The sequence below is a fragment of the Oncorhynchus keta genome, chromosome 9 (genome assembly GCF_023373465.1).
Source record: "Oncorhynchus keta strain PuntledgeMale-10-30-2019 chromosome 9, Oket_V2, whole genome shotgun sequence".
In the NCBI taxonomy this organism is placed as follows: Eukaryota; Metazoa; Chordata; class Actinopteri; order Salmoniformes; family Salmonidae; genus Oncorhynchus; species Oncorhynchus keta.
Window position 1 is genome coordinate 36,031,904 of NC_068429.1, and position 26,673 is coordinate 36,058,576.

Here is a 26,673-nt window from a genome sequence, read left to right on the forward strand (position 1 = left end):
CTCAACGCTGTGTGTTACAGGGAAGACATCCTCCTCCCTCATGTGGTACCCTTCCTGACATGACTTACTGCATATTGCACATCGAAGTTGCACAAGATCTCTGCTGTAGCCTGGTATAGAAACTGTGTTTGTAGTACCAGAAATATTGATATGCTTTCATTTTGAGAATAAACTATTTTTTTCTTCAGTTGGCTACATAGTTGTCTGACTAATTTCCCTAGGCCTATTTATTTAAAGTTATCAAATAAAAGAGAAACGGTCTTCATTTTGGATGCATTTATTTACATTTGGATTCATTGACAAATAAAACATCTACAGTGAGACGTTCTTCATCAAGTATTCATGCCTACATGTACTATACATGCCTACATTATAACATAAGTCACAGTGAAAAATAGACAGTTGATATAAAAAAGAACATAAGGGAAATGTTTGCAATATTATGAACTAATATAATGCTGATTAGATCATCTTTGCTTTTCTCCCTCCTTTCCCCATCGGTTGGTCAACTTTGTATCCCCCTGTCCTCGTCGCTGTATCTGATTGAATGGCGACACAGCGGGCAGTTTCCAAACTCGGCCGTGACCCGCTGGGCGCAGCGAAGGCACAGGCAGCGGTGGGCGCAGGGAAGGACCACAGAAGCTCTAGCAGATAGACAGACCACGCAATCGTCAGCGATGTCCCGATCTACAGTGCAGAATAAATAGAAAGCAAGTAACTTTACGGTCACCAACAAAATAGGCTGCCAAGAAAACTATATTGTAAATAGACCACAGTTCCTTTAGGTCAACAGAAATCCATATCCTAACATTGAAATAAAACTGTACAACTGCACAAGTGGCGACCCATCATTCAGGGTAGGTGGGGCACCTGTTTAGCTAAAACAAAGTTTTTGTTTTTGCATGTTATTTTGACGTTAATACGTGACACATCTGTTTGCAAACAATAAAAAATAAAAATATGATTAAGTTAATGAAGCGGCACACAAACATGGTCTATTTTTTGCTTTCTTAAGGCAGCTCCAATTTGCAGGTGTTTCAGCCTAGCTCAGTGCTTTATATGTTGGTGAGGCAGCCAGCGGAAAATATGTAATGGTAATGTTCTCTTGTTGCGCCGTGATTGGTTCAGTGTCCTGTCACTCATGGTGACACTACATCACCTCCAAATCTATGGGGAGAGCTCGAAAATTCAAGCCTCTTCGGTGCTGCAATAGGCTGCATTCAAACACTTAAAAGACACACCCTATCCCCTCAGCCCTCAAATTAAGTGGACTCTTCTGATGACGTATCATGAAGTCTGATGAGTATACACTTGCAGGGCAAGGGGCGAGGGAGGAAGGAATGATTTTTAAAATGGACCACCTTGCCCGGAAATTCGTCACTCGTTCATCGTGCGATGATTGTGCTTTCAGCCACTGTAGCCTGTGGGTGCTTAATATGCGCTACAGTCAATTATGGTTGCATGTTTACTTATATTAACTATATAATTATTAATATACGCCTACTGTATGATAGCAAATTAATTAGCTAACTGACGTTAGCCTGCCTAGCTGGAACTTCTGAAGGAAAATATTTTATTTCTACAATTTCCAAAAGCTAACCAAACAAAAACATCATTACTTTTACGAGATGTGTTTGTGCCGTCATGTGTATTAGTAGCACAATTTCTACCCTTTTTACATTTGTTTTTATTACACTTGTATGTTGACTTATCCATATTAACGTTGAGGTTTTAAGTTTTGGCTGACTTTTCATAGCGGATGTACAATCATTGCAAATTGAATTATGGGACATTTCAGGCCTCAAAGTGAACATAATTGTACAGTCGCAAAAATGAAGGCTGAGGGGCTTACTTTGCGGACTTCCCTTGTTTGGCTAATAGTTTGAACCGACGTCCAAGATGGTGACGGGGATTCCCCCAAGGGCAAAAGGTGAGGGTAAGTGGACGAGGGCGTGTCTTTTATGAGTTTGAAATGCAGCCATAGAGTTACATTAGAAGTGCCCATCCAAGAAAGCTCAAGGTCATAGGCCAAGGTAAAATTACGTCAAATCCCGTTATATCTACCGTAGCTTTGATTGGACTGATCATGCCAACATCATACTTTCGAAATCTTATGAATCAAGTCGATAATCTACTGGAAAATCCTTTTCAATCTTTGATTGAAGAAAAATTATGAAGAGAAATCAGATAAAAACATATCGGTGCTCATCGGCCATTCGACATAAACATTACACAACAAGTTGGAAATCGCAAATTCAACAATGAGTGGTTTGGAAGAAATCTGTGGCTAACGGCAAGAATTGCAAAGCAATCACTAGCTTGCTCTACAGTGGAGTGGATGTGTGGTCCAAGTCTGGGTTTAAGGGTCTCTTTTCCAATTTTAAAAGTATAAACATTCAACATTGGCCATGCTGTCAATCCATTATGACTTCTGCTGCATTGGAAACTTGGAAATCTCAGACTTTAGTGAGTTCAAGACAACTGGGAACTCTGGAAAAAAATGAGCTCAGACCGGGAAAATATGTTTTGAAAGGTCATTCAACTCGGAATTTCATATCGAGAACTCTGACCTCTTTCTAGAGCTCCAACCTGAAGATCACTGACATCATGACCTTGATTTTTAACCCCAGAGTTCCCAGGTGTCTTGAAAGCACCATAAATCCAGAGAATGCTAGACTTTGATGACAAAATCTGCCCACAAAAGATTGTTGCGCCACCTTCCTGTTCAAGTGAGCACAGCACAACAATGTGAGTCCAACAATGGCTTGTATGCTGCTTAAATGATGTAATATGCCAGTCAGATGTGTATACTGTAGCTAAGAAAGTAATACTAAGTGTATGGTGTGTAGTAAGCTGTGCCTCACCCTAATAATTTGGTCCCTTTTCCCCTCATAACTTAGCCTACTGTTTTGACTTGGTGGTGCACATGTAGCCTATAGCCTGTTTTAGAGAAATGTAAATATTGAATATTGTAAGAGCTTTCATTGTCTGCTTATGTGCACCCTTTATTTATCCTACAGTTCTGACTTGGTGTACAGGGAGAACACTGTAAGAACGACCCATGTTCTAAATTTTGTCACTGTACATTACAAAAGTGCCGAACAAAATAGTTATACTAAATCCATCCTAGCTCACTCATTAATATCTTAATCAAAGTTACGGATTGCCTCTTATCTGCTCGTCGTCCCCTTATGCCAAAGTTTGTACATCTCAATTGTCAGTAGAAACCACATTTGTTTTAGCAAGTCAGCCATATCAGCTATGTTTTTTTTAAAGGCTGTAAATGACGCTGAATGAACTGTTTCGCTGCCAGACAAGGCTCTACTTATAGGCAGCTGTAGCAGTGGAAAGGAGTTGGGACAGCTTTATGTAGACCCTAACACTGTGTGGGCATTTGTCACCATTATAGTGCAATGAATGTATTGTTTAGGCTTGTATAGTGGCTTTGGTGGCAGGCATCTACATATTTTATTTTTTATTTCGAGTTTGCCCCACCAAGATTTAAATTGCATTCGGGATTGAGACCCCTTGACTTTTCCCACATTTTGTTACGTTTACAACCTTATTCTAAAATTGATTAATGTGTATCCTCATCAATCTACACTCCATAATGACAAATCGAAAACTGTTTTTAATTTTTTAAATAATGTATAATTTATACAAAGTAAAAAACATACCTTATTTTCTTAAATATTCAGACCATTTGCTATGAAACTTGAAATTGAGTTTAGGTGCATCTTGTTTTCATTGATAATCCTTGAGATTTTTCTACAATTTGACTGGAGTCCACCTTTGGTAAATTCAACTGATTGGACATGATTTGGAAAGGCACACACCTGTCTATATATGGTCCCACAGTTGAAAGTGCATGTCAGAGCAAAAACCAAGCCATGACGTCGAAGAAATTGTCCCTAGAGCTTTGAAACAGGATTGTGTCGAGGCACAGGTCTGGGGAAGGGTAACAAAAACGGTCTGCAGCATTTAAGTCCTCAAGAACACAGTGGCCTCTATCATTCTTAAATGGAAGAAGTTTGGAACCACCAAGACTCTTCCTAGAGCTGGCACGCCAAACTGAGCAATCGGGAGTGAAGGGCATTGGTCAGGCAGGTGACCAAGAACCCGATGGTTACTCTGACAGAGCTCCAGATGGAAGCCACTCAGTAAAAGGCACATGACAGCCCACTTGGAGTTCGGCCAAAAGACACGTAAAAGGTATCAAGGAAACAAGATCCCCTGGTCTGATGAAACCAAGATTGAACTCTTTGGCCTGAATGCCAAGCGTCACGTCTTGAGGCTCCATCCTTACGGTGAAGCATGGTGGTGGCAACATCATGCTTTGGGGATGTTTTTAAGCGGCAGGGACGAAGAGACTATTCAGGATCAAGAGATAGATGAACGGAGCAAGGTACAGAGAGATCCTTGACAAAAACCTTTTCCGGAGCGCTCAGGACCTGGGCGAAGGTTCACCTTCCAACAGAACAACGACCTTAAGCACACAGCCAAGACAATGCAGGAGTGGCTTCCGGACAAGTCTCTGAATGTCCTAGAGTGGTCCAGGCAGAGCCTTGAACCCAATAAAACATCTCTAGAGGGACCTGAAAATAGCTGTGCAGCGACACTCCCCATCGAACTTGACAGAGCATGAGAGGATCTGCAGAGAACAATGGGAGAAATTCCCCAAATACAGGTGTGCCAAGCTTGTAGCGTCATACCCAAGACGACTCAAGGCTGTAATCACTGCCAAAGGTGCTTCAACAAAGTACTGAGTAAAGGGTCTGAATACTTATGTAAAATGTGATTTCAGTTATGATTTTTAATACATTTGCAAAAAATTCTAAAAATCTGTTTTTGCTTAGTCATTATTGGGTATTGTGTGTAAATAGATGAGGGAAAAAACTATCTAATACATTTTAGAATAAGGCTGTCACATAACAAAATGTGTAAAAACTCGAGGGCTCTGAATACTTTTCGAATGCACTGTATATGCTAAAATCGTCACTGCAACTGTATCAACTTTGTAAATATCTACACTCGCCACCTGAATGCCCTAGCCTTTGGGGGGCCCTAAGCGAGATTTGTTTGGGAAGCCCCCTCTTGAAGGTGGATAGAAAAAGTTCCATTTTAAAATGAATTTCCTGCAATTCTACACATTTTTCAATGGGGAGTAGAGAAAAGGTTGCGGTTTTAAAGCAAGCTTTCTACAGTTCTACACATGTTGCCATTGGGTGGAGAAAAGCTTAGCAATTTGATAACAAATATAATTTTGCCATGGGGCAGAGAAAACAAGTATGCAGTTTTACAATGACAATTTCCTGCAATTCTAGACATTTTGTCAAGACTTAGGCCATATTAATGAGTGCGAGTGACTAACAAAATCAATGGGGGAGTTCATGGACCATTGGGCACATGGTACTGGGCCATGGTTACTACAAACTTAGATAGCTGGCTAGACTAACTTACCAATCTAAAAACTGTTAGCTGACATGGCTAATTGAGTGACTGTCAATGACTGACATAAGAAAAAAACTACTGATGCACCAAATTTCGAAATGGCACCTTTTGAATTCTACTATTCTATTCTACTAATTCTCTTTCCTTTTTTGTTTGTTGTCTTTTACCCCTTTTTCTCCCCAATTTCATGGTATCCAATTGTTGCAGTAGCTACTATCTTGTCACTACAACTCCCGTACAGGCTCAGGAGAGACTAAGGTTGAAAGTCATGCGTCCTCCGATACACAACCCAGCTGCTTCTTAACACAGCGCGCATCCAACCCGGAAGCCAGCAGCACCAATGTGTCGGAGGGTACACCTGGCAACCTTAGTTAGCGTGCACTGCACCCGGCCCGCCACAGGAGTCGCTGGTGCACGATGAGACAAGGACATCCCTACCGACCAAGCCTTCCCTAACCCAATTGTGCGTCGACCCACGGACCTCCCGGTCACATCCGGTTACGACAGAGCCTGGGCGCGAACCCAGGGACTCTGATGACACAGCTGGTGCTGCAGTACAGCGCCCTTAACCACTGCGCTACTATTCTAATTCTCAACAATAAGTTGTCACCAACTGAGTTCCTAAATATATATATATATATATATATTTTAATTAATTAATTAATGTATTTATTTTGGTCACCCCCTACTGGCTGAGACAGTTTATGTCGCTTATGCCTGGAGCCGGCACTGTCTGGCTTTAATAATGCAGTTAGTTACACACCTATAGAGTGGTCTATCTGTGTGGTAGTGATAGGGTCAGCAGAGAGCCTGTAGTCCTGAGGGGTGCGACAGGGATGATCCTCGTTCACACACATGCAGCTGTCCCTATGAGACACAGAGGGAGGAGGAGGGACAGGACAGGACCTCCGGATCCGCAACTTCAATAAGTCTTTCTTTTCTGATCCTGAAAAAGGAAGGAAGAACATAAAGCACTGATCAGTCGGAGTTAATGTGATACTATCTAAAAAAATAAAAGATTGTACAAGCTACTTTATCAACCAAGAAATTCACCATGTGCCTCACCCAATAGGAGCACAGCTCTGGTCTGTCCGTAGACATCTATCATGGCCCACAGGTGGCGTGTCACATCCACCCCCTTCAGTAGCTTGTACCTCAAACCATTTGGCCCCTCGTAAACCAGCGTTCCTCGAGGGGTCACCCAGAAGCGGAGCTCTGCACCTGGGATGATGAGGCTGGAGGGCACGATGGATGCCCAGTACCCGTAGGTGGTGGTGAGGTCAGGGATAGCCATAGCAGGAGGGAAGAGGGGCCCAGAGGAGGAGGGGGGTATGATGGTGAAGCCCAGCCGCAGAGCTCCATGCCAGTGTTGGTCACAACATTCCACCCGCAGATGTATCTTCTCCTGGACCCTGATTGGACGACTGCTGAAAGTCAGACCATTCTGGAAGGTCTCTCTGTCCCTCTCCACACGTCTACCTCCCAGACTCAGCCACACATCAGTTCCCAAGGCCCCTTTGTGGAAGGACAGGGGCCCCAGACAGTGACGCCCACATATATTGGGTGGATACATCTCTAAAGGGGAGGGAGGAAGATTGTTTAATTGTGTTTTATAATGTTTAATTGTGTTTTATAATGTTTTGCTAACAATCAGCTGACATTATTTACCAGGCAAGTCTACCTTCCTTTAAAACCTAAAGCTAACACACATTTTAAACTTTCTCGCAGATGGCTGACAAGTCAAAATATGTGGGAAGACGAAGTTTATGGATTTAAATCTGCTTAGTACCTTAAACATGTTTCATGTGTTGTACAGAATATTCCTGAACTTTATTATTATATCGTGGTGTTGACTACACTTAAGCAGAAATGTCCGTTCGTTTATGGTTTCATTATTTGCTAAATATGGGTAAATCTTTCAATATGAACATCAAATCAAAGTTATTTGTCACGTGTGCCGAATACATACTTACAGTGAAAGGCTTTACTTACAGGCTCTAACCAACAGTGCAAATTTTAAGTTAAAAAAAACAATATTACAGTTGAAGTCAGAAGTTTACATACACTTAGGTTTGAGTCAATAAAACGCATTTTTCAACCACTCCACAAATTTCTTGTTAACAAACTATAGTTTTGGCAAGTCGGTTAGGACTTCCACTTAGTGCATGACACAAGTCATTTTTCCACTAATTGTTTACAGACAGATTATTTCACTTAAAACTCACTGTATCACAATTCCAGTGGGTCAGAAGTTTACCTACACTAAGTTGACTGTGCCTTTAAACAGCTTGGAAAATTCCGGGAAATTATGTCATGGCTTTAGAAGGTTCTGATAGGCTAATTGGCATCATTTGAGTCAATTGGAGGTGTACCTGTGGAAATATTTCAAGGCCTACCGTCAAACCCAGTGCCTCTGTTTGACATCATGGGAAAATCAAAAGAAATCAGCCAAGACCTCAGAAAAAAAATGTAGACCTCCACAAGTCTGGTTCATCATTGGGAGCAATTTCCAAACGTCTGAAGGTACCACGTTCATCTGTACAAACAAGAGTACGCAAGTATAAACACCATGGGACCACGCAGCCGTCATACCGCTCAGGAAGGAGACGCGTTCTGTCTCCTAGAGATAAATGTATTTTGGATCGAAAAGTGCAAATCAATCCCAGAACATCATTAAAGGACCTTGTGAAGACGCTGGAGGAAACAGGTACAAAAGTATCTATATCCACAGTAAAATGAGTCCTATAATCGACATAACCTGAAAGGCCGCTCAGTAAGGAAGAAGTCACTGCTCCAAAACCGCCATAAAAAAAAGCCAGACTACGGTTTGCAATTTCACATGGGGACAAATATCGTACTTTTTGGAGAAATGTCCTCTGGTCTGATGAAACAAAAGAAAACTGTTTGGCCATAATGACCATCGTTATGTTTGGAGGAAAAAGGGGGACGCTTGCAAGCCGAAGAACACCATCCCAACCGTGAAGCACGGGGGTGGCAGCATCATGTTGTGGGGGTGCTTTGCTGCAGGAGGGAGTGGTGCACTTCACAAAATAGATGGCATCATGAGGTAGGAAAATTATGTGGATATATTTAAGCAACATCTCAAAACATCAGTCAGGAAGTTAAAGCTTGGTCACAAATGGGTCTTCCAAATGGACAATGACCCCAAGCATACTTCCAAAGTTGTGGCAAAATGGCTTAAGGACAACAAAGTCAAGGTATTGGAGTGGCCATCACAAAGTCCTGACCTCAATCCTATAGAAAATGTGTCGGCAGAACTGAAAATGCGTGTGCGAGCAAGGAGGTCTACACACCTGACTCAGTTACACCAGCTCTGTCAGGAGGAATGGACCGAAATTCACCCAACTTATTGTGGGAAGCTTGTGGAAGGCCACCCAAAACATTTGACTGAAGTTAAACAATTTAAAGGCAATGCTACCAGATACTAATTGAGTGTATGTAAACTTCTGACCCACTGGGAATGTGATGAAAGAAATCAAATCCGAAAGAAATCATTCTCTCTACTATTTTCTGACATTTCACAATCTACAAATAACGTTGTGATCCTAACTGACCTAAAACAGGGAATTTGTACTATGATTAAATGCCAGGAATCGTGAAAATTTGAGTTTAAATGTATTTGGCTAAGGTGTATGTAAACTTCCGACTTCAACTGTAGGCAAACAATAGATAAGTAAAGAAATAAAAACTAAAAACAGTGAAAAATAACAGTAGCGAGGCTATAAGGGTAGCGAGGCTACATACAGACACCGGTTAGTCGGGCTATTTGAGGCAGTTTGTACATGTAGGTATAGAGTAGCAGCAGTGTAAAAGAGGGGTTGGGGGGAGCCACACAATTCAAATAGTCCGGGTAGCCATTTAAGACACCTGAACAGGTAATCATGGCTTGCGGGTAAAAACGGTCCTTTTGGTCCTCGACTTGGCACTCCGTACCCCTTGCCATGCGGTAGTAGAGAGAACAGTTTATGACTGCACATTAGCCCCAGGGATGTCCTGGGCCGTAAGCACTACCCTCATGTTATGGATCTTTCAGTTTCATTATATGTCAATATGTCTCGTGCTAAACCCTTCTAATTTTTCCATAGTCCAAAAGTCATATGAATGAGGACGTTATTATATGCAAGCCATTTCTCTGAAACATCCTCCTTGTACCTTGCTTTACATGATTAACAAGATCACGTGGGAAGCAAGTGTTCTATACTGAAACTGATGTTAAACTCCATACATAGCATATTATGACTCCACAAACATTCCACTGTATGTGCTTGTATGGTATCATTTACCTGGGTGCATTTCTCAGCCGCTTTCATTAAATCATTTGTTAGATACTTGCTAATAATTGGTCCCTAATTATTAAATTATTAAATAAAAAAATGGATGTTAATTTCATTACTTGCACCATCTACACACAAACAACAATGGAAATATTTCCAGTTATTAACCTAATCTCACAGGTTACCATTTAATATTAAAGTTGCTATTTTTTTGTACGTTTTTACCTGCTTATTTCAAGACCTTTGAAATAGTTTGAATGATTCACCGCAGTTGTTTTGATGCTTTGTTCACATCCTGGTTGTGAAGTAACATTTATCAAGTCAAAATGTTGCCAAATAGTATTTTACATTTCGAATGTCTAATTATATCCACATTTCTAATTAATTGAATTTATGTACACGTGTTATATCTGCCTAGACATATGTTGATGAATACATCGGAATGTGAATAATATTAATATTGTATTCTTACCAGTTCTCCTACCAATCTCCATCCTCTTCAGGTTTGCCTGTCTTGAAGTTGGCTTTCTTCCCGTGGAGTCTTCACACTGGACTGATACAGTAGCAAGGCAGCAGTGATGTTGGCTCTTCTTAGTGTGGCGTGTATAGTTTTGTTTTGAGACAGCACAACCTCTTCAGTTAAAGGTTAGGGGAGGGGCATAACACAGCCTCACCTACCCACTCTTCCCCATATCACGTTGTCTTTGCTCAGCAAAATGACTTGGCAATATTTATACTTTAACGGTTTTATTTCATGTCTGCAATAAAGTAGAGGTGATGCCGGATCTGACAATTAGTCTTGATGGTTGTACAGTCGTCTCAAATAAAACTGAAAGGACCGTGGCTTTACTCTGGACCCTGATCTCTCTTTTGACAAAACACTACAAACATTTCAATGACAAATATCAATCCATGCTTTGTCACTTCTAGGTTAGACTACTGCAATGCTCTACTTTCCAGCTACCTGGATAAAGCACTATATAAACTACAGGTAGTGCTAAACACGGTTACTAGAATCTTGACTAGAACCAAAAAAATACAGAGGGTGATTGACCGTCATCTTGAACTTCTTCCATTTTCTAATATTTGTGCCAACAGTTGTTGCCTTCTCACCAAGCTGCTTGTCTATTGTCCTGAAGCCCATCCCAGCCTTGTGCATGTAAGCGTATGTAAACTTCCAACTTCAACTGTATATGATGACTTTACTTGCATTAAAACTGTGGATGGAAACTGTGGATACGAAAGAGAGTTACAGCACAGACATCAATGACAAACCTTTGAAAAGGAAGGGAATCAACAACTTATGATCAACTGAGAGATGACATGGGTTCAAGATGAATCTAAACAATCCAGGGTTTGGTTGCCCAGTGGCTGTCTGGACCACGTTTCTACGGACCACATGAGTCCCTTCATGCTCTGGTTTACAGCACAGGCCACCCTTGGCAAGCTCAGATAAGACTGTCCAGGTATCAGTCAGGGTAATAATAAATTATATACATCCCTTTCAGTTTCAATTTTACGTCCACAGTCACACAGCATGACTATCTTAACCAATCAACAAGAGGCAATAGAGCCATAAAACATCAGAGGACTTTAGTGATATGAAATCACACGTAGCGATTTCTTGTAAATTGAGTCGGCTACAGTTCAAGTAAACCTGTTTGCTTCATGGCCCAACATCATTTAGTCCTTCACACTTACACTCATTTTATCCTGAAATGGGTTTGTTGCATGACAAAGACAAAATGTTGTTTAATAGTGGTCAGTCCAGCTGTTGATACAAACTACAGTGCACACTAAAACCTATCTTCTCCCATCAGGTATGGTTCCAGAACCGCCGGACTAAGTGGAGAAGGAAGCAGAGTGTGTCCCAGTCTGTCTACACCAGGGGGCTGCTGGGAGCAGAGTGAGGAAGCCCCTGGTGTTACCTCAGAAGTGCATGGGGATTATGACAGACCACTGGACCCTAACTATGACGACCAAAGGATCCACACATACAACACATTCAATGAGCTTTGATAATGAGCTTTGGTAACACGGTCTTCCATGTCATGATCTCTATCATCTAGGACAGGGACAGATATAGACCTATTTATCTGTATCTTTGGTCTGCTGTTGCTTGGTAAACTTGCCTCCCGTTATGCATAAATGGGATGTTCCACAGATAGAGTGCTTTTTGCATCCCTTTGATATTTTAAGTAGTAATTGTGCACCAATATTGCTTTCTGAAAGTCCCCGTTAATGTAAGACACATGGCAAATTCCATAAAACCAATTTTTTATGTGAATAGATCGGCTAAAATGACCCCCCCCTCAAAAAAAAAAAATCAGCATTGCCAAAAACCTGCCCTTCCTCATGTTTTTCCATCTTCTGGGATTATTTTAATCCATGTAACCCAAAAATGTTCACCATCATTGTAAAACCGTAAAAACATAAAACATTATTAGTGATTCATTTATGTTTGTCCCTCATTTTAGGGGCCAACTCTCATTTTAATATAGTGAAACTATTCCTTTAAAAAAAAGAAACATTTCATATCTAATAGTTGAATTATAGTGTAAAAGCAGGTTATCTGGATCTGTTATAAATGTTTTGGTGTTGTGTGGTACAAAACTGAGCAGGTCAAGCATAACATGTCGATCTCAAAGCTGCCCTTTTTCAACATCATCACTGAGGTATGGTTGATGCAGGTGCCTGAGTGGGAAACAGTCACGCCATGGCATTACACACTCACACAGATCCAACACAGGGTGAATCTTTAAATTTGCGTTATTTTTAACTTATTTTGTACATAATGTTTCTGCCACCATGTCTAATCACCAAAAAGAGCTTCTAGATATCAGGACAGCAATTACTCTCACCGTACTGGAAGAAATGATTTTTTCTTTAACGAGTGGGACGCAAAGGACTTACTCCAGACACTCGACAAGGCCCTCATCCCCGTCATTCACAGGAGAAAGAGACTAGAGACTGAGATATCGGGGATGTAGGTCTGGGTGCCTTGTAAGAATCTGATGGCGAATGTGTAATCTGCCCATACCATCGATCCTATTAGCCAACGTAAAATCACTGGATAATAAAAAAGATGAACCACAAGCATATATATCCTACCAAAGGGATATTTAAAAACTGTAATATCTTATGTTTCACCAAGTTGTGGCTGAACAATGACATTAATAACATACTGCTGGCGGGTTTTACACATTTTCAGCTGGATAGAACAGCAAGGGGTGGAGGTCTATGTATATTTGTAAACAACAGCTGGTGCACGAAATATAAGGAAGTCTCAAGGTTTTGCTTTACTTTCTATTGTGAAAAACAACTAGAAGTAAGAAAAAAACTGAACTTGAGCATGCATAACTATTCACCCCCCCAAAGTCAATACTTTCTAGAGCTACCTTTTGCAGCAATTACAGATTTTTGCCCATTTTTCAAGACAAAACTGCTCCAGCTCCTTCAAATTGGATGGGTTCCACTGGTGTACAGCAATTTTTAAGTCATACCACAGATTCTCAATTGGATTGAGGCCTGGGCTTTGACTAGAACATTCCAAGACATTTAAATGTTTCCCTTTAAACCACTCGAGTGTTGCTTTAGCAGTATGCTTAGGGTCATTGTCCTGCTGGAAGGTGAACCTCCGTACCAGTCTCAAATCTCTGGAAGACTGAAACAGGTTTCTCTCAAGAATTTCCCTGTATTTAGCGCCATCCATCATTCCTTCAATTCTGACCAGTTTCCCAGTCACCGTCAATGAAAAACATAGGGTTCTCGGGGTGATGAGAGGTGTTGGGTTTGCACCAGACATAGCATTTTCATTGATGGCCAAAAAGCTGAATTTTAGTCTCATCTGACCAGAGTATCTTCTTCCATATGTTTGGGGAGTATCCCACATGCCTTTTGGCAAACACCAAATGTGTTTGCTTATTTTTCTCTTTAGCAATGGCTTTTTTTCTGGCCACTCTTCTGTAAAGTCCAGCTCTGTGGAGTATACGGCTTAAAGTGGTCCTATCGACAGATACTCCAATCTCTGCTATGAAGCTCCATCAGGGTTATCTTTGGTCTCTTTGTTGCCTGTCTGATTAATGCCCTCCTTGCCTTTTCCGTGAGTTTTGGTGGGCAGCCGTCTCTTGGCAGGTTTGTTGTGTTGCCATATTCTTTAAATGTTTTAGTACTCCGTGGGATGTTCAACATTTCTGATATTTTTTTATAACCCAACCCTGATCTGTACTTCTCCACAAGTTAGTGGTAGTGGCATGGGTCCTCAGATCCTCAAAAGGTTTTACAGCTCCACCATCAAGAGCATCCTGACTGGTTGCATCACTGCCTGGTATGGCAACTGCTCGGCCTCTGACTGCAAGGCACTACAGAGGGTAGTGCGTACGGCCCAGTTCATCACTGGGGCCAAGCTTCCTGCCATCCAGGACCTCTATGCCCCCGTCATTCGCAGGAGATGCCAGGCAGTGTCAGAGCAAAGCCATAAAAATTGTTAAAGATTCCAGCCACCCTAGTCCCCCTTTCCCCCTTCTGATGACCAGGTGGTGAATCGCATCTCTGCATGTCTGGCAGACATATCAGTGTGGATGACGGATCACCACCTCAAGCTGAACTTCGGCAAGACGGAGCTGCTCTTCCTCCCGGGGAAGGACTGCCCGTTCCATGATCTCGCCATCACGGTTGACAACTCCATTGTGTCCTCCTCCCAGAGCGCTAAGAACCTTGGCGTGATCCTGGACAACACCCTGTCGTTCTCAACTAACATCAAGGCGGTGGCCCGTTCCTGTAGGTTCATGCTCTACAACATCCCCAGAGTACGACCCTGCCTCACACAGGAAGCGGCGCAGGTCCTAATCCAGGCACTTGTCATCTCCCGTCTGGATTACTGCAACTCACTGTTGGCTGGGCTCCCTGCCTGTGCCATTAAACCCCTACAACTCATCCAGAACGCCACAGCCCGTCTGGTGTTCAACCTTCCCAAGTTCTCTCACGTCACCCCGCTCCTCCGCTCTCTCCACTGGCTTCCAGTTGAAGCTCGTATCCGCTACAAGACCATGGTGCTTGCCTACGGAGCTGTGAGGGGAACGGCACCTCAGTACCTCCAGGCTCTGATCAGGCCCTACACCCAAACAAGGGCACTGCGTTCATCCACCTCTGGCCTGCTCGCCTCCCTACCACTGAGGAAGTACAGTTCCCGCTCAGTCCAGTCAAAACTGTTCGCTGCTCTGGCTCCCCAATGGTGGAACAAACTCCCTCACGACGCCAGGACAGCGGAGTCAATCACCACCTTCCGGAGACACCTGAAACCCCACCTCTTTAAGGAATACCTAGGATAGGATAAAGTAATCCTTCTCACCCCCCTTAAAAGATTTAGATGCACTATTGTAAAGTGGCTGTTCCACTGGATGTCATAAGGTGAATGCACCAATTTGTAAGTCGCTCTGGATAAGAGCGTCTGCTAAATGACTTAAATGTAATGTGAATGTAGTCATGGACTGTCCTCTGCTACCGCACGGCAAGCTGTACCGGTGCGCCAAGTCTAGGTCCAAAAGGCTTCTTAACAGCTTCTACCCACAAGCCATAAGACTCCTGAACAGCTAATTAAATGGCTACCCAGACTATTTGTATTTACCCCCCCTTTTACACTGCTGCTACTCTCTGTTTATTATCTATGCACAGTCACTTTAACTCTACCTACATTACATACTACCTCAATAACCTTGACTAACCGGTGCCCCTCACATTGACTCTGTACCGGTACCCCCTGTACTCGCTACTGTTATTTTATTTTTTATTTTTGCTCTTTAATTATTTGTTACAGTTATTGTTTTTATGTATCTATTTTTTTCTTAAAGGTTTTAAAAGTAAGCATTTCACTGTAAGGTCTACACCGGTTGTATTCGGCACGTGACTAATTCTATTTGATTTAATTTAATTTATAGTACAGCTTTCATTAGGTGCCTTAGCTCATCTCTATTTGAGCAGCACTCAATCCATCAGAAAAGTTTCCATACTAAACCTCTGGGAAGATGAGGATGAGGAACTTTAAGTGAATAACATGTTAATAATAACAGTTTGCACCACGTTAGAAGATTGTGCCATAATTGATTTGTTGCTTTTTAACAGTGGTGTAAAGTTCTTCAGTAAAAATACTTTAATGTACTACTTACTGTAAGTAGTTTATTTAGGTATCAGTACTTTACTATTTACATTTTTGACAACTTTTACTCCACCACATTCCTAAACAAAATAATGTACTTCTTACTCCATACATTTTCCCTAAGACCCAAAAGTACTTGTTACATTTTGAATGCTTAGCAGGACAGGAAAATGGTCCAATTCACACACTTAACTAGATAACATCCCTGCTTCTTCTGATCTGGTGGACTCAAACACAAATAGTTTGTTGCAGTTAAATAAAAAATATTGTCATCTGCTTAATATAAGGAATTAATACTTTTACTTTTGATACTTAAGTATATTTTAGCAATTTAAATTGACTTTTGATACTTAAGTACATTTAAAACCAAATACTTTTAGACTTTACTCAAGTAGTATTTTACTGGGTGACTCGCTTTTACTTGAGTCCTTTTCTATTAAGGTATCTTTACTTTTACTTGAGTCCTTTTCTATTAAGGTATCTTTACTTTTACTCAAATATGACAATTGGATACTTTTTCCACCACTGTATTTTAATGCCCTTAGAACAACAGTCTGAAGATGAGACATGGAAGGAAAGCGTGCAGTTGTTTCTTAACAAGCAGCTGCAGTATTACATTTTGGCCACAAGGTGTCAGTCTTTGACTTCAGATATCTCAAACCAAATGTGGGGGCTGGATTTCACCATGGCTCCTGGACAACCCCAGGCAGGCAGACCACCATGTATCTAGCCAACCTGAGAGAGGACGTGAAGACTGTGTGGCAATCTTGATCAACTTAATATCTTTGCAAATAATGGGTTATACATCTGCCAACCAAACGCCCCACACGTTCCGAACTTGCACACATACACCACAGAGACGGCCTCACATACACACAATGCTCACAGTGACACACTAGGATTTACATACCATAGAAAAGCAGCCGTCATTGGCCAGGATGATGATGTCAATTGCAGTTGTGATTGAACACACAGATTCCTCCATTCCTTGGTTTGTTCTCACTGTGGACAGAGCAAAGAAACTACTAAATGAGACATTAACAAAACCGCCTTTCTCAGAAATCTAAAAACAACCAGTGTGTTCCACAAATAACCATAAGACTGGCTTTGAGCTCAGTACAGGCTAGGGTGGTGAGTCACTAATGGTCAGAAACTGTCATGTACAGTGCATTCAGAAAGAATTTACATTACATTTACATTTAAGTCATTTAGCAGACGCTCTTATCCAGAGCGACTTATGACTTTGTGCTTAGGGTCTTTGTCCTATTGGATGGTGAACTTTCATCCCAGTCTGAGGTCCTGAGCTCTCTGGAGCAGGTTTCTATCAAGGATCTTACTGTACTTTTCTCCGTTCATCTTTCCCTCTATTCTGACTAGTCTCCCAGCCCCTGCCGCTGAAAAACATCCCCACAGCATGATGCTGCCACCGCCTTGCTTCACCGTAGGGATGGAGCCAGGTTTCCTCCAGATGTGACGCTTGGCATTCAGGCTAAAGAGTTCAATCTTGGTTTCATCTGGTTTAAATTCCTCCACCCACTGCAAGGCCAACAGTATGGCCATCATCTCCACCGTAGATACAGCCAGATGATCTGTAATATCTGTTCCCTGATTTTCACCCCACATTCCTGCACTACAAATGCTGACCCAGTACGCCCTGTCCTTGGATATTTTGAACCATCTGTGTACAGTGAGGGTAAAAAGTATTTGATCCCCTGCTGATTTTGTACATTTGCCCACTGACAAAGAAATGATCAGTCTATAATTTTAATGGTAGGTTTATTTGAACAGTGAGAGACAGAGTAACAATGAAAAAATCCAGAAAAACGCATGTCAAAAATTTTAGAAATTGATTTGCATTTTAGTGAGGGAAATAAGTATTTGACCCCCTCTCAATCAAAAAGATTTCTGGCTCCCAGGTGTCTTTTATACAGGTAACGAGCTGAGATTAGGAGCACACTCTTAAAGGGAGTGCTCCTAATCTCAGCTTGTTACCTGTATAAAAGACACCTGTCCACAGAAGCAATCAATCAATCAGATTCCAAACTCTCCACCGTGGCCAAGACCAAAGAGCTCTCCAAGGATGTCAGGGACAATCTCCTGGGGCTCCATGCAAGATCTCACCTTGTGGAGTTGCAATGATCCTGAGAACGGAGAGGGATCAGCCCAGAACTACACGGGAGAATCTTGTCAATGATCTCACGGCAGCTGGGAACATAGTCACCAAGAAAACAATTGGTAACACTCTTGCGCCCGCAAGGTCCCCCTGCTCAAGAAAGCACATATACATGCCCGTCGGAGGTTTGCCAATGAACATCTGAATGATTCAGAGGACAACTGGGTGAAAGTGTTGTGGTCAGTTGAGACCAAAATGGAGCTCTTTGGCATCAACTCAACTCGCCGTGTTTGGAGGAGGAGGAATGCTGCCTATGACCCCAAGAACACCATCCCCACTGTCAAACATGGAAGTGGAAACATTTTCTGCTAAGGGGACAGGACAACTATGCCATTTACCGTGAAATCTTGGTGAGAACCTCCTTCCCTCAGCCAGGGCATTTGGGGGTTTTCTGCTAAGGGGACAGGACAACTTCACCGCATCAAAGGGACGTTGGGCCGTCACTAGGTTGACCATTTACCCCCTCCCAACCACACCTCGTGAGCCTGCATCTTATCTGACCCAAAGAGACCCCTGAGGCAGCCATATCATTCTAATAATATTTAATATTTAGGCAGCCATCATCATAATACTGGTGCAAATGAACAAAAAATAAACGACAGACATAAGGACAATAAGGACAATCACCCACGACACACAATTATCTGGTAAAACACAGAATATGGCTGTCTAAAGAGGCAGGTGTTTATGGTTCCCAATCAGAGACAACGATAAACACCTGCCTCTGATTGAGAACCACTTCAGACAGCCATAGACTTCACTAGAACACAACACTAAGCTACAATCCCAATACCAACACACCACATACAAAAACCCATGCCACACCCTAGCCTGACCAAATAAATGAAGATAAACACAAAATACTTCGACCAGGGCGTGACACCATGGGACCACGCAGCCTTCATACCGCTCAGTAAGGAGATGCGTTCTGTCTCCTAGAGATGAACATACTTTGGTGCGAAAAGTGCTAATCAATCCCAGGACAACAGCAAAGGACCTTGTGAAGATGCTGGAGGAACCAGGTACAAAAGGATCTATATCCACAGTAAAACAAGTCCTGTGTCGATATAACCTGAAAGGCCACTCAGCAAGGAAGAAGCCACTGCTCCAAAACCGCCACAAAAAAGCCAGACTACGGTTTGCAACTGCACATGGGGACAAAGATCGTACATTTTGGAGAAATGTCCTCTGGTCTAATAGAACAGTTTGGCCATAATGACCATCGATATGTTTGGAGGAAAAAGGGGGTGTCACGTCCTGACCTTAGTTCCTTTTTTATGTCTCTATTTTAGTTTGGTCAGGGCGTGAGTTGGGGTGGGCCTTCTATGTTTTGTTCTGTGTGTTATATTTCTAGGTGTTTGGCCTGGTATTCCCAATCAGAGGCAGCTGTCAATCGTTGTCTCTGATTGAGAACCATACTTAGGCAGCCTGTTTCCCCACTATGGGTTGTGGGTAGTTGTTTTCCGTTTCAGTGTTTCCACAATACGGGACTGTTTTGGTTTTCATTTATTCTCTTGTTCTTTCTATTTAGTGTTCAGTTAATTAAAGGAAATATGAACACATACCGCGCTGCGCTTTGGTCTACTTCTTCCTCAGACGAACATCGTTACAGGGGGACGCTTGCAAGCCGAAGAACACCATCCCAACCGTGAAGCGCGGGGGTGGCAGCATCATGTTGTGGGGGTACTTTGCTGCTGGTGCACTTCACAAAATAGATGACATCATGAGGTAGGAAAATGATGTGGATATATTTAAGCAACATCTCAAGACATCAGTCAGGAAGTTAAAGCTTGGTCGCCAGTTGGGTCTTCCAAATGGACAATGACCCCAAGCATACTTCCAAAGTTGTGGCAAAATGGCTTAAAGACAACAAAGTCGAGGTATTGGTGTGGCCATCACAAAGCCCTGACCTCAAGCCTATAGAAGATGTGTGGGCAGAACTGAAAATGCGTGTGCGAGCAAGGAGGTCTACACACCTGACTCAGTTACACCAGCTCTGTCAGGAGGAATGGGCCGAAATTCACCCAACTTGTGGGAAGCTTGTGGAAGGCTAGCCGACACTACCAAATACTAATTGAGTGTATATAAACTTCTGACCCACTGGGAATGTGATGAAAGACAAAGCTGAAATAAATCATTCTCTACTATTATTCTGTCATTTCACATTCTTAAAAAAAGTGGTGATCCTAACTGACCTAAGACAGGACAATTTTACTAGGATTAAATGTAGTTTAAATATATTTGGCTAAGGTATGTAAAACTTCCGACTTCAACTGTATGCAAACCCTTTGGAAATATCCGGATTACTGCATAAATTGGTCATCAAATTTGATCTGATCTTCACCTAGGTAACAACAATAGACAAACGCAGTCTGCTTAAACTAATAAGGGTGAGGGTTAGGACTTTGACTGGGCCACTCCAGAAGGTCAGGACTCTGACTGGGCCACTCCAGAAGGTCAGGACTCTGACTGGGCCACTCCAGAAGGTGCATTTTCTTCTGTTGTTGATTTACTTCTGTGTTTTGGGTTGTTGTCCTGTTGCATCACCCAATGTCTGTTGAGCTTCAATTGGCAGACAGCCTAACATTCTCCTGCAAAATGTCTTGATAAACTTGGAAATTAATTTGTTCATTTTTAATAGCAAGCTGTCCAGGCCCTGAGGCAGCCCCAAACCATGATGCTCCCTCCACCATACTTTACAGCTGGAATTAGGTTTTTATGTTGGTGTGCTGTGCCTTTTTCCCCCTTCACACAGTGTTGTGTGTTCCTTTCTAACAACTCAACTGTAGTTTCATCTGTCCACAGAATATTTTGCCAGTAGTGCTGTGGAACATCCAGGTGTACTTTGGCAAACTTCAGACATGCAGCAATGTTTTTTTGGACAGCAGTGGCTTCTTCCTTGGTGTCCTACCATGAACACCCTTCTTGTTTAGTGTTTTACGTATCGTAGACTCGTTAGCATGTTCCAGAGATTTCTGTAAGTCTTCAGCTGACACTCTAGGATTGTTCTTAACCTCATTTAGCATTCTGCGCTGTGCTCTTGCGGTCATCTTTGCAGGACAGCCACTCCTAGGGAGAGTAGCAACAGTACTGAACTTTCTCCATTTATAGACAATCTGTCTTACCGTGGACTGATGATCATCAAGGCTTTCAGAGATAATTTTGTAACCCGGAAGTCAACAATTATTAATCTTAGGTATTCTGAGATCTCTTTTGTTCGAGGCAACGCTTCTTGTGAAAAACAAACTCAATTTGTGAGTGTTTTTTTATCATGCAAGGCAGCTCTAACCAACATCTCCAATCCTGTCTCATTGTTTGGACTCTAGGTTTGCTGACTTCTGACTCCAATTAGCTTTTGGAGAAGTCATTAGGCTAGGGGTTCACATACCTTTTCCAACCTACACTGTGAATGTTTAAATTATGTATTCAATATAGACAATATAAATACAATCATGTGTGTGTTATTAGTTTAAGCACACTAAGTGGCTATTGTTGTGACCTAGATGAAGATCAGGTCAAATTTGATGACCAATTTATGCCGGAATCCCAGTAATTCCAAAGGGTTCACATACTTTTTCTTGCAACTGTATTTCTCTCAAATTTTGTGCACAAATTTGTTCACATCCCTGTTAGTGAACATTTATCCTTTACCAAGATAATCCATCCATCTGACAGGTGTTGCATATCAAGAAGTTGATTAAACAGCATGATCATTACACAGGTGCACCTTGTGCTGGGGGGCAATAAAAGGCCACTCTAAAATGTGCAGTTTTGTCACACAACACAATGCCACAGATGTCTCAAGTTTTGAGGAAGCGTGCAATTGGCATGATGACTGCAGGAATGTCACCGGAGCGGGTGCCAGAGAATTGAATGTTAATTTCTCTACCAATGTCATTTGAGAGAATTTGGCAGTACAGTGCCTTGTAAAATTACTTGCTTAAAAAAAATGTTTTAATGGAAAAGTGGTGCGTGCATAGGTATTCACCCCCTTTGCTCTGAAGCCCCTAAATAAGATATGGTGCAACCAATTACCTTCAGAAATCACATAATTAGTTAAATAAAGTCCACCTATGTGCAATCTAAGTGTCACATGACCTGTCATGTGATCTCAGTAGATATACACCTGTTCTGAAAGGCCCCAGAGTCGGCAACACCACTAAGCAGCACACCGAAGTACAACCAAGCAAGTGGTGAAAACCAAGGAGCTCTCACAAACAGGTCAGGGACAAAGTTGTGGAGAAGTACAGATCAGGGTTGGATTATAAAAAAATATCAGAAACTTTTAGCACCATTAAATCCATTATTAAAAAATTGAAAGAATATGGCACCACAACAAACCTGCCAAGAGAGGGCCGCCCACCAAACTCACAGACCAGGCAAGGAGGGCATTAATCAGAGAGGCAACAAAGAGACCAAAGATAACCTCGAAGGAGCTGAAAAACTCCACAGAGATTGGAGTATCTGTCCATAGGACCACTTTAAGCTGTACACTCCACAGAGTTGAGTTTAACAGAAGAGTGGCCAGGAAAAAGCCATTGCTTAAGAGAAAAATAAGCAAACATGTTTGGTATTTGCCAAAAAGCCTGTGGGTAACTCCCCAAACATATGGAGGGAGACACTCTGGTCAGATGAGACTAAAATTGAGCTTTTTGGCCATAAAGGAAAACTATGTCTGGCACAAACCCAACACCTCTCATCACCCCAAGAACACCAATCATGATGTGGGGATGTTTTTATTTGGCAGGGACTGGGAAACTGGTCAAAATTGAAGGAATGATGGATGAATTTCTTGAGGGAAACCTGTTTCAGTCTTCCAGAGATTTGAGACTGGGACAGAGGTTCACCTTCCAGCAGGACAATGACCCTAAGCATACTGCTTAAGCAACACTCGAGTGGTTTAAGGGGAAACATTTAAATGTCAAAGCCCAGACCTCAATCTAATTGAGAATCTGTGGTATGACTTAAAGATGGCTGGCTGTACATCAGCGGAACCCATCCAACATGAAAGCTCTGGAGCAGTTTTGCCTTGAAGAATGGGCAAACATCCCAGTGGCTAGAAGTACCAAGCTTATAGACACATACCCCAAGAGACTTGCAGCTGTAATTGCTGCAAAAGGTGTCTCAAGTATTGACTTTGGGGGGGGGTAGTTATGCACGCTCAAGTTTTCAGTTTTTTTGTCATATTTCTTCAAAGTGGTAGGCATGTTGTGGTTGTGTAAATCAAATGATACAAACCCCCAATAAAACTAAATGAATTCCAGGTTGTAAGACCACAAAATAGGAAAACTGCCAAGGGAGGTGAATACTTTCGCAAGCCACTGTACTTCCAATCAGACTCACAACTGCAGTCCGCGTGTAACCATGCCAACCCAATTTTTCTGTAATGACATTCTGCTTTTGATGTGATGTGGTTAGTGTTAAGCCAAATCCAAACTGGCTTCCCTTGACACTTTTTTTTGGTGAGCAGGACCATTCATAGGTCACTCAGTTTAGCTCAACGCTGATTGGATTTTTTTCTTGGTCAATTCTTTGGGAAGCCTGGCATCCATAAGTACACACCACTGATTGGTAGATGGGAAGAAAATTACTGTACACTTTGGATGGTGTATCAATACATGCAGTCACTACATAGATACAGCCATACTTAACTAACATTGTAGTTAAAATCCACAATACTAACCTAATTGACAGAGTGAAAAGAATGAAGCCTCCAGAGAAGAGATATTTCAAAGCATGCATCCTGTTTGCAACAAATAATACGGACAAAAAATGTGGTAAGGCAATGGCCTGAACATAAAGTGTTATGTTTGGGGCAAATCCAATAGAACACATTACTGAGTACCACTCTCCATATTTTAAGCATAGTGGTGGCTGCATCATGTTAAGGGTATGCTTATAATCATTAAGGACTGGGGAGTTTTTCAGGATAAAAAATAAAGGAATGGAGCTAAGCACAGGCAAAATCCTAGTGGAAACCCGGTTTCAGTCTGGTTTCCACCAAGCATTGGTAGATTAATTCACCTTTTAGCAGGACAATAACCTAAACCACAAAGCCAAATCTACACTGGAGTTGCTTACCAAGAAGACAGTGACTATTTCTGAGTGAACAAGTTACAGTTTTGACTTAAATCTACTTGAAAATCTATGGCAAGACTTGAAAATGGTTGTCTATCTATGATCAACAACCAATTTGACAGAGCTTGAACAACTTTGAAAATAATCATTGTTTTACAATTGAAGGTCAAATACATTGCATTTCAAACAGTTAGTAATAATCTAAGGAATTCTGGGTTTACACCTAGGCTAAATATTAGCCTTCCACAACCATAAGACCCACTAATAATGAAATGTGTTTATCAAAATAGTTTAACAGGCTTTTTTTTGCAATGAACACTAATTACCTTTTTTGTTACAAATTTAACTAGAACCATGCATAATGCATATTCACTAAGAATGACTAACTTCTTGTAGGAGGCATTAGGCCATAGAAAATGAACACAGGTCTCATCAACAATCTCTCAAACCCACGTGCTAGTGATTAGCCAGCTAATCTTTGTATTTCAAGTTTAGCCAACTTGGATCTATTTGCTAGTTAACAAGGTTGAACAGTTGAATAGTTACGAACACACCATTCTGTCTGTTTCCAACTGTTTGAAAAGCACGTCAGCCTGTCCACTTTGTTAAGATATTGAAATTGTCACGTCTACTCCTGCTCCTTCTCTCTGGCGCTCATTGTCGCCAGTTGTCTAATCTTTACGCACATCTGCCACCATCGTTACGTGCACCTGCACCTCATGACACTCACCTGGACTCCATCACTTTTTTGATTACCTCCCCTATATCTGTCACTCCCCTTGGTTCTTTCCTCAGGTGTTATTGTTTCTGTTCCAGTGTTCATGTCTGTATGCTATCTGTGTTTCTTGTTCTGTTCTATGTTCATTTATTTATTAAATACACTCCATGAACTTGCTTCCCGACTCCCAGTGTACACTTTACAGAAATCAAGCGGCCTACCTTATTTTTCAGAATGAGAACGAGTTGTCAATTCCTTATATAATTGTGTTTTATGTTTATTGCACATTTATAAAACACTAGACGGCTAGTATGTAACCGTATGGGGCTAAAAAGCTGCTAGTGGTACGTGGGAATGATACACCAAATGCGTTTGACCGGTCCTTTTTATCTTCTTCTAATGCCTCTGAAGGGGAAAGTAATCCAAAAGTAACTGAAAGTAATCACGTTACTTTACTTATTTTGGCTAATCCAGAAGTTGCGTTACTGATTACAATTTTGGACAAGTAATACTGAACTGTAATGGATTACTTTCGGAAAGTAACCTACCCAATTCTGCTGATGCCTGCCAGATCTTACAACGCCTGGATAGGTATTTTACACATCAGCTAAGCACACAGTGATGAAAAGTAATACTTTAAAGTACTACTTAAGTAGTTTTTTGGGTTATGCGTACTTTAATTTACTATTTCCATTTTTGACAACTTTTACTTCACTACATTCTTAAACAAAAATAATGTACTTTTTAATCCATACATTTTCCCTGACACCCAAAAGTACTTGTAACATTCTGAATGCTTAGCAGGACAGAAAATTATCCAATTCACACACTTGTCAAGAGAACGACCATGCGCATCCCTACTGCCTCTGATCTGGCGGACTCACTAAACACAAATGCTTCATTTGTAAATTATGTTTGAGTTTTGGAGTGTGACCCTGGCTATCCGTAAATTTAAAAAACAAGACAATTGTGCCTTCTGGTTTGCTTAACATTAGGAATTTGAAATTATTCATGCTTTTACTTTTGATAGTAAGGTATATTTTAGCAATTGCATTTACTTTTGATACTTAAGTATATTTAAAACCAAATACTCTTAGACTTTTACTCAAGTAGTATTTTACTGGGTGACTCACTTTTACTTGAGTCATTTTCTTTGAACCCTAACTATCTTTTCTTGAAAAACGTGTTTTAAAAAATGTAACCTTTACATTCCTACAACTAACAACTCAAATAAGAACTTCCAATAGTTTTTTTTAACTTGATGTTTATTTAGTAAATTACAGAGGTCTACCAGGCCAAAAGAGCCTTCAGCAGTATGCTACAAACATGCCTCTTTGACATGTAGAATAAGGAATCACGGCTCTATTCATGGTATTTCTATCTGCAACCTTCAAAACTTTGGCAACTGAATATGGTTATGCCAGCAATGCCATATTAGAATGACAATTTGTATAACATTTTTACTCAGCTCAACAATATTACATACATTACTTTAGATCTGCTTAATGGCATTTATAGTTAGGCCTAGTTAAGGATTGTTAAATGAGGACTGATATCAAATTTGAACAAATTATGGATTTCTTTGGTTTCCAAACATAAATATTCAATTACATTGAAATTAAGGCATTTTCAGATGGTGTATATAGTTCAATGTACTTCATTTTCAAATGATCCATGTTCTTCCATCATGTTTCCCACATGATTAGACTACATTTTGACATAATGTGACAAAGTGCAGCTTTTTTAAAACTATTATAAGCATTATTTTATAGACAATCTGTAGTCTAAATATTGATAAATTGAC

The 26,673-nt window shown here is 41.3% G+C and overlaps 1 protein-coding gene across 1 annotated transcript; it reads right to left on the reverse strand.

Annotated features, from left to right (window-relative positions):
- Window positions 1-278: 278 nt before the first annotated feature.
- LOC118388008 (E3 ubiquitin-protein ligase NEURL3-like) lies at window positions 279-10,342 on the reverse strand. The gene is made up of 4 exons (XM_035776871.1): window positions 10,219-10,342; window positions 6,517-7,026; window positions 6,215-6,397; window positions 279-687 (listed from the first exon to the last, which is right to left on the reverse strand). The coding sequence occupies exons 1-4, from the start codon at window positions 10,238-10,240 to the stop codon at window positions 506-508; spliced, it is 897 nt and encodes a 298-aa protein (XP_035632764.1). The 5' UTR covers window positions 10,241-10,342; the 3' UTR covers window positions 279-505.
- Between the last annotated feature and the right edge of the window lie 16,331 nt (window positions 10,343-26,673).